An 8181-nucleotide genomic window follows, 5' to 3' on the forward strand; every position below is an offset into this window, starting at 1 on the left:
GCAAAATCTACAATGGAATGGTTCAAAAATAAACATATCCAGGTGTTAGAATGGCCAAGTCAAAGTCCAGACCTGAATCCAATCGAGAATCTGTGGAAAGAACTGAAAACTGATGTTCACAAATGCTCTCCATCCAACCTCACTGAGCTCGAGCTGTTTTGCAAGGAGGAATGGGAAAAAATGTCAGTCTCTCGATGTGCAAAACTGATAGAGACATACCCCAAGCGACTTACAGCTGTAATCGCAGCAAAAGGTGGCGCTACAAAGTATTAACTTAAGGGGGCTGAATAATTTTGCACGCCCAATTTTTCAGTTTTTGATTTGTTAAAAAAGTTTGAAATATCCAATAAATGTCGATCCACTTCATGATTGTGTCCCACTTGTTGATTCTTCACAAAAAAATACCGTTTTATATCTTTATGTTTGAAGCCTGAAATGTGGCAAAAGGTCGCAAAGTTCAAGGGGGCCGAATACTTTCGCAAGGCACTGTATATATATAAACGTTTGATTATATTTGGCCAGTGTTTAGTTAAGCCAATAGCGCAGTTGGTGGGTGGATGGAGAACGTTCAGACAGACGAGAGAAAGAGAGGATGCTTTGCAGGTGACGTCACAGTCTGGCGCTGGGAAGGGCCGGCTGCTCGAGAAAACTAGCTGGGCAGGGTAGCTCTCTGAAATCAGCGTCTTTTAGCGACATTAAGCGGCATTAACAGGTAGATGGGCAAATACTCTGGAGGTGGGCAATAATGAATGATGTCTTATTAAAAACACTTTTTTTCTTATGCCTTACTGGTCCGGTAGGAAATGCTTCCAAGCAGGACACTGGCGGTGTAGAGGTGCCCCTTGTTGGAGAGGAGGATGAAAAGAAGAAGCAGAAGAGAGGTCTGAGTTCCTCTTCATTTTGATTTCTTCTCTCTTCCTCAAATCCTAAACCAGTGTATCCCAGCACAACCTTCAGGGACCCCCCAGCCTGTACACATTTGCTTCAATGGCACCGGAGGGGATGGCTGCCGTTTTACGGGCTCCTAACCAACTGTGCTAATTTGGGTGTTTGTCGCATTGTTTAACTTATTTTGTATGTGATGTTGCTGCTACTGTGTCTTGTGACCAAAAAGAGCTTCTGGATATCAGAATCCCGATTACTCAATTCGAACTGGACAAAGATTTTTTCTTTAATGAGTCCGACTACTACTACTACTTTGAGACCAGGCACAAATCCCCGTCATTCGTGTGAAGAAAATATGGAAATACAGGGAGCTGAGATTGGGGTGCCTTGTGAGAATTTGTCGGCGAGTGGGTAACCCACCTCTACCATTCATTCTATTATTCAACGTGAAATTATTGGAGAATAAACAGGATGATCTTCGTTCGAGACTATCCGAGCAACGGGACATGAAACTGTAATATCTTATGTTTCACCGGCTGGGTTTTCTGTGCATCGGCAGGACAGAACAGCTACATCTGGTAAGACAAGGGGTGGGGGTGTGTCTATTTGTCAATAACAGCTGGTGCGCGATGTCTATTGCTCGCTTGAGGTAGAATACCTCATGATAAGCTGTAGACCACTCTATCTACCGAGAGTTTTCATATTTTTCGTAGCCATCTATTTACCACCACAAACTGATGCTGGCACTAAGACCGCACTCAACGAGCTGTATAAACAAACAAGAAAATGCTCATCCAGAAGCAGTGCTCCTAGTGGCCAGGAACTTTAATGCAGGGAAACTTAAATCCATTTTACCTAATTTCTACCAGCATGTTACATGTGGAACCAGAGGGGGGAAAAACTAGGTACCTTTACTGCAGACACAGAGACTCGTACAAAGCTCTCCCTCCATTTGGCAAATCTGATCATAATTATATTCTCCTGATTCCTGCTTACAAGCAAAAACTAAATCAGGAAGTATCAGTGACACTCACAATATGGAAGTGGTCAGATGACGCCGATGCTACGCGACAGAACTGTTTTGCTAACACAGACTGGAATATGTTCCTGGGATTCGTCCAGTGGCATTGAGGGGTATACCACCTCAGTCACCGGCGTTATCAATAAGTGCAGTGACTATGTTGTCTACACAGTGACCGTACGTACGTATCCCAACCAGAATCCATGGATTACAGGCAACATCCGCACCGAGCTAAAGGCTAGAGCTGGTTGCATCACTGCCTGGTATGGCAACTGCTCGGCATCTGACTGTATGGTGCTACAGAGGGTAGTGTGTACGGTCCAATACATCACTGGGGCCATGCCTCCTGCCATCCAGGACCTATATACTAGGCGGTGTCAGAGGAAGACCCAGTCATCCAGGTCATAGACTGTTCTCTCTGCTACCGCACGGCATGCGGTATCGGAGCGTCAAGTCTAGGTCCAAAAGGCTTCTCAACAACTTCTACTCCCAGGCCGTATGACTGCTGAACAATTAATCAAATGGCCACCCGGACTATTTACATTGACCCCCCCCCCAGTGTTTTTACACTGCTGCTACTCGCACTTATTATCTATGCATAGTCACTACCCCTACCTACATATACAAATGACCTCAACTAACCTGTACCCCCGCACATTGACTTGATACCGGTACACCCTTTATATAGCCTCGTTATTTTATTGTTACTCTTCGTGTTTTTTACTTCAGTTTATTTACCAAATATTTTTATAACTCCATTTGTTGTCTACACAGTGACCGTACGTACGTATCCCAACCAGAAGCCATGGATTACAGGCAACATCCGCACCGAGCTAAAGGCTAGAGCTGCCACTTTCAAGGAGTGGGACACTAATCTGGATGCTTATAAGAAATCCCACTATGCCCTCAGGTGAAACATCAAACAGGCAAAGTGTCAATTCAGGACTAAGATTGAATCTTACTACACTGGCTCTGATGCTTGTCAGATGTGGCAGGGTTTGTAAACTATTACGGACTACAAAGGGAAACCCAGCTATGAGCTAAGTTCTACAGCTGCACCATTGAAAGCATCCTGACTGGTTGCATCACTGCCTGGTATGGCAACTGCTCGGCATCTGACTGTATGGTGCTACAGAGGGTAGTGTGTACGGTCCAATACATCACTGGGGCCATGCCTCCTGCCATCCAGGACCTATATACTAGGCGGTGTCAGAGGAAGACCCAGTCATCCAGGTCATAGACTGTTCTCTCTGCTACCGCACGGCATGCGGTATCGGAGCGTCAAGTCTAGGTCCAAAAGGCTTCTCAACAACTTCTACTCCCAGGCCGTATGACTGCTGAACAATTAATCAAATGGCCACCCGGACTATTTACATTGACCCCCCCCCCAGTGTTTTTACACTGCTGCTACTCGCACTTATTATCTATGCATAGTCACTACCCCTACCTACATATACAAATGACCTCAACTAACCTGTACCCCCGCACATTGACTTGATACCGGTACACCCTTTATATAGCCTCGTTATTTTATTGTTACTCTTCGTGTTTTTTACTTCAGTTTATTTACCAAATATTTTTATAACTCCATTTCTTGAACTGCATTTGTTGGTTAGTATTTCACGTTAAGGTCTACACCTCTTGTATTCGGCACCTGTGACAAATAACATTTGTTATATGATTTGCTCTATTCCAGACTAAATCACTGGGGTTCATTGGTTAAATCAGGTCTTAGTGCTGAAATAGAACAAGCACTTGCAACTGCTAGGGGGTGTCTGAGGACTGGCATTGGAGAACCCTGTTCTAACCCATCTGTGCTGACTCTCTCTAGGTGGCAGAGGACAGATCAAACAGAAAAAGAAGACTGTCCCTCAGAAAATACTGATAGCTAAAATCCCCCGTGAGAAGAAGAAATATGTCACCCGAGTCTGTGGAATGAACACCTTTGGTAAGACTGACGGTCACATCCTGTTACTGTAAACACCTTGTTAAAGACATGGACAGACCCCCAGACCCCTTCCTCCCTGCAGACATTGACCTTAAAGAGGCTCAGAGATTCTTTGCCCAGAAGTTCTCCTGCGGCGCCTCGGTGACGGCGGAGGATGAAATCATCATTCAGGGAGATTTTACAGATGACATCATCAATGTCATTCAGGAAAAGTGGCCTGAGGTAAGACGGCTGTGTTTACTCTCCAACGCCACATAGATGGCTGAAAAAAGTTAGTTACAGGAAATAGACGAGTAGTCTGTGTGTACCTGAATGAGATATATATTACACACACTAACCATCTGTCTTTCCATTGTAGGTGGATGACGACAGCATTGAAGATCTTGGAGAAGTCAAGAAGTGAAGACCCGACGTGCACTTTTACTGAAAATGGATGCAACATGTAACAACAACCTGGCCAAATGTACACATTAACATAAAAAAGGAGTCGTTTTATATCTATTTTATTTACTGTATATAAACTGTGGACTTGGCCACTCCCTTTTGGCATTTTTCAGTTATTTTCAGTTCTCAGTTCTTATATTCTCTGGGAAAGGGACGGGGCCAATGGAACCCAGTGACATGCTTGGAAATATGCATTATGGTGATTGGGCTGCACATAATCAGGTAGTTAACATTTTCTGAAAGGATTTTAAATCACATCTACCAGGATCTATTTGTCTAACTATTGGATAAGGCTCACTGGCATCTCAGGATGCAAAATATGGATGGTGTTTCCCTCAAACAAGCAAATTTCCTAGCACAATGATAAAGAATAGATAAGAGTCCGAGATGACCTCCCTTTAAAACTGCTTCGTTAGGCACATTTTCTTCCAATTTGTGCCTACTGAACCAGACCAGGTGTTGTGACCTTTAAGTTAACTGTATTCTGGGAACCCTTGGGCTCCCTTATATACCCACGAGTATGATCTTTCCACCAGCATAATAGTTTTATAATGACCCCTGTCGGGGTAGGTTCCTTGTTCCTTGTCAATCATTGGCTTATTGGTGAAATCTGCAGTCAGACTATCTTCTTTAAATAAACCAAACCTTTATTAATGCAATTGCAGAGAGAAGTTAACAATGGAAGCACAGCATGCATGTTTCACAGTAAGTTCTGCAACCAACCAAAGGGCGCAGCTGATTATATACTTTGATCACTTCCCTGATGGTGTGATCATCTACTTCAGTGTATATGTGCAGCAATAAGCTGAGGTAACCTAGGACAGTAGCTTCTCTGAATTCATTAGCATTGACCACTTTTCACAAGATCAAAATGTCAAAACCAGACACTTGTTACTTCTCTTTATCTAGTTTCGGTCTGACTCACACCCAGCATGCAGGCACACTTGCTAGGCCTTAAGCGCAAAGATGAAAGTAGATAGCTTGTGCAAAGTATATTGTCAGAGATCAGACACATAGCAACAGCACAGTAGTGAGACAAGCATATGAATCTTAAGGGGGAGGGTCTTTGGGACCCAACACCCCATAATCCCTGGGCTGTTGGTGTACTCACTCAGAGCCATCTGCCTACAGAGCTCCATAAGAGATAACACACTGCACACCCACACACTCTCTCCACATTGTTGGCACCGGAAGATCGTTTGCATGACCACCCACAATAAAATCCCTGGTTAAATGCAGGAGGTGCCTAGACAACACTATCAATATTGACTATTTTCAGAGAGGAGCAAAGCAGCACACAGACAGTCTCTCCTGTTAAAAGCGTATCGTTTGACCCATGGCAAACTTCACTACTACAGAAGATCACTGCTGTGCCTTTGAGTCTCCCATCCTGGACCATGTCCTGCCTCCCATCCTGGTGCTAGAGTTCATGTTTGGGCTGATGGGGAATGTTGTGGCTCTGTGGATGTTTATTTTAAACATGGACACCTGGAAGCCCAACTCTGTCTACCTCACACAGCTGGCCGTTGCCGACTCCATCGTCCTGTTCTGTCTTCCATTCAGAGCCGACTACTACCGACGCGGCAAGCACTGGATCCATGGTGATGCCATGTGCCGGATTATGCTGTTCATGTTGACGGTCAACCGCGGCGCTGGCATCTTCTTCCTCACTGCAGTGGCTGTCGACCGTTACCTCAAGATCGTTCACCCCATGAACAAGATCAACCGGATGGGCCTGAATTATGCTCTGTGGGTGTCTCTGGGCCTGTGGGGGATGATCATCGCTGCAACCGGGTACCTGCTGACCAACAAACACTTCTTCTACCGCAACAACCAGACACAGTGCGAGAGCTTCAACATCTGCATGGGCTTCAGCCCGCTGTCTACGTGGCACAACACCTTATACGTGACCCAGTTCTTCTTGCCCACTGCCATTGTCACCTTCTGCACGGTCTGCATCACCTGGCAGCTGAAGAACAAGACAATCGACACCGGGGGGAAGATCAAACGTGCGGTGCAGTTTGTCATGGCCGTGGCACTCATCTTCATAATTTGCTTCTTCCCCAGTACAGTGTCTCGGATCGCTGTGTGGATCCTCAAGGCCTGGTACAACGAGTGCCATTATTTCAAAGAGGCCAGTTTGGCGTTCTACACCTCTGTGTGTTTCACCTACTTCAACAGCGTGCTGAACCCCATCGTGTACTACTTCTCCAGCTCTGCCTTCAGTGGGAACTTCCAGAAGCTGTTCAATAGACTGCTGGGGAGGAAAGAGGAGGAGGTACGGCCAGCCTCGCCTGAGACTGGGACCGAGATCAGCAGTGCAAATACAGTGTCAGGGAGGAGTAGTAACTTCCAATCACTGGTCCAGGGTGAGGGCCTATACTCGCAAAGCGTCTCAGACTTATTCATTGTGATGTAAAATACAAAACTGATCCTAGATCAGCACTCCTAGGCTTACTCTGAGACGCTTTTATGAAAAGGTACACAAGGAGAACAAAATATCTGACTTTGTATGATTTTTCTTCTTCTACTCTAGTGGAATATGGTGTGTTCTAAAGAATATTAACCAGATGTGAAGGAAGTCAAGGAAGGTGGAGATAGTTGTCTGTTAGATACGAATTTTAACATTTTTATGTTATGTTGATGTTCCATAGCTAAAAGTAGAAATTCATTAATTGGTTCGTTCAATTAAGATTTTGTTTGCAGTATAACAGTGGAATCTTTCATGTAATATTTCATATTTACAATACTTTGTCTTTGAGTTTTGTGTATTTGCTGGTGATTCAAGTAAATTCATTGTGAACTAGAAAAGTACATTTCCTAAAGAAAATATGTGTGCTTGCTAGCTTGTCTTAAAGTATTTATGGTTGGGAAATGAGTTATCGTAGTTATAGTGACTGCAGTAGCAATGATAGTGACTGCTTATAGTTGAAAATAGATAGATAGAATAGAATAGATAGAATAGGATAGCCTGAACATGGGAAGTTGGTTCGGTGTCTCTAGCTTGAACAGTTCAAGAGTTACTATTAGTGTTGTTGGTTATTTTATACTAATGTTAATTGTTTTAATGTTTGTAGCTGAAATTGTTAAAAAGCAGTAGCTTTTAAATTGTCTACCACTGTGTTCTTATGGTTGGCATTGAATCCATGAAGTGTTATGCTAATTTATGCAAATCAAAATAGTTCATAAAGGGTTATAGGAAATTTGACTTTAGGATAGCCTGCCTGTTTTATAGCCTGAATGTTTTAAAGCTGTTGTAGCGTCATTGGTTTAGAAGCAGGACCGTTTTGAATAGCTACCACTGTATTACTATGTTTCTCATTCAAAACCATGTTAATTTTTGTATATTTTTTATTGTTATAGTTCAAAAAGTATAGATAGGTGGAAAGATTGATTTGATTGATAGGATAGCCTGAACATGAGAAAGTTAATTTAGTGTCTCTAGCTTTACCAGTTCAAGAGTAAATATTACTGTTAGTGGGTTATTTTATGATAATGAAAAATGATTTAAATAGGTATAATGTATAAAGTAAAAAAATGTTAGTTGTTTCAATGTTTGTAGCTGAAATGGTGAAAGAGCAGTAGCATTTAAAATGTCTACCACTGTGTTGTTGTTTGACTTTGAAATCATTGCAGTTCATGCAAATTTATGCAAATTAAAAATAAATTATATTTGATAAAAGTTTTAGAGAGCAGTTCTTCCACTATCGGTAGAAATGGTAATGCATATTAAGATGGTTTCTGTGGAGGTTAAATTGCTAAAAGGTTAATGGTTTTTGACATTTTTTGTACTCTTTGAAACCAGCAACTGACAGTAAAAACAGACTTCTCAACAGAAGTGGAAACAACAATGTTTAGTTATGCCTATACTGCAGTTGGTGGG

At 42.9% G+C, this 8181-nt stretch overlaps 2 protein-coding genes across 2 annotated transcripts; both read left to right on the top strand.

Annotated features, from left to right (window-relative positions):
• Positions 1-730: 730 nt before the first annotated feature.
• LOC112219758 (density-regulated protein) lies at positions 731-4357 on the top strand. Its single transcript, XM_042302023.1, has 4 exons — positions 731-881; positions 3738-3854; positions 3937-4076; positions 4213-4357. Exons 1-4 carry the CDS (start codon positions 746-748, stop codon positions 4255-4257), a joined length of 438 nt encoding a protein of 145 aa, XP_042157957.1. The 5' UTR covers positions 731-745; the 3' UTR covers positions 4258-4357.
• Positions 4358-5454: 1097 nt separating this feature from the next.
• Positions 5455-7956, top strand: LOC112219864 (hydroxycarboxylic acid receptor 2-like). Its single transcript, XM_024381366.2, has one exon. It carries the CDS (start codon positions 5635-5637, stop codon positions 6715-6717), a length of 1083 nt encoding a protein of 360 aa, XP_024237134.2. The 5' UTR covers positions 5455-5634; the 3' UTR covers positions 6718-7956.
• The last annotated feature ends 225 nt before the right edge of the window (positions 7957-8181 follow it).

This window comes from Oncorhynchus tshawytscha, linkage group LG20 (genome assembly GCF_018296145.1).
Source record: "Oncorhynchus tshawytscha isolate Ot180627B linkage group LG20, Otsh_v2.0, whole genome shotgun sequence".
Classification (NCBI taxonomy): Eukaryota; Metazoa; Chordata; class Actinopteri; order Salmoniformes; family Salmonidae; genus Oncorhynchus; species Oncorhynchus tshawytscha.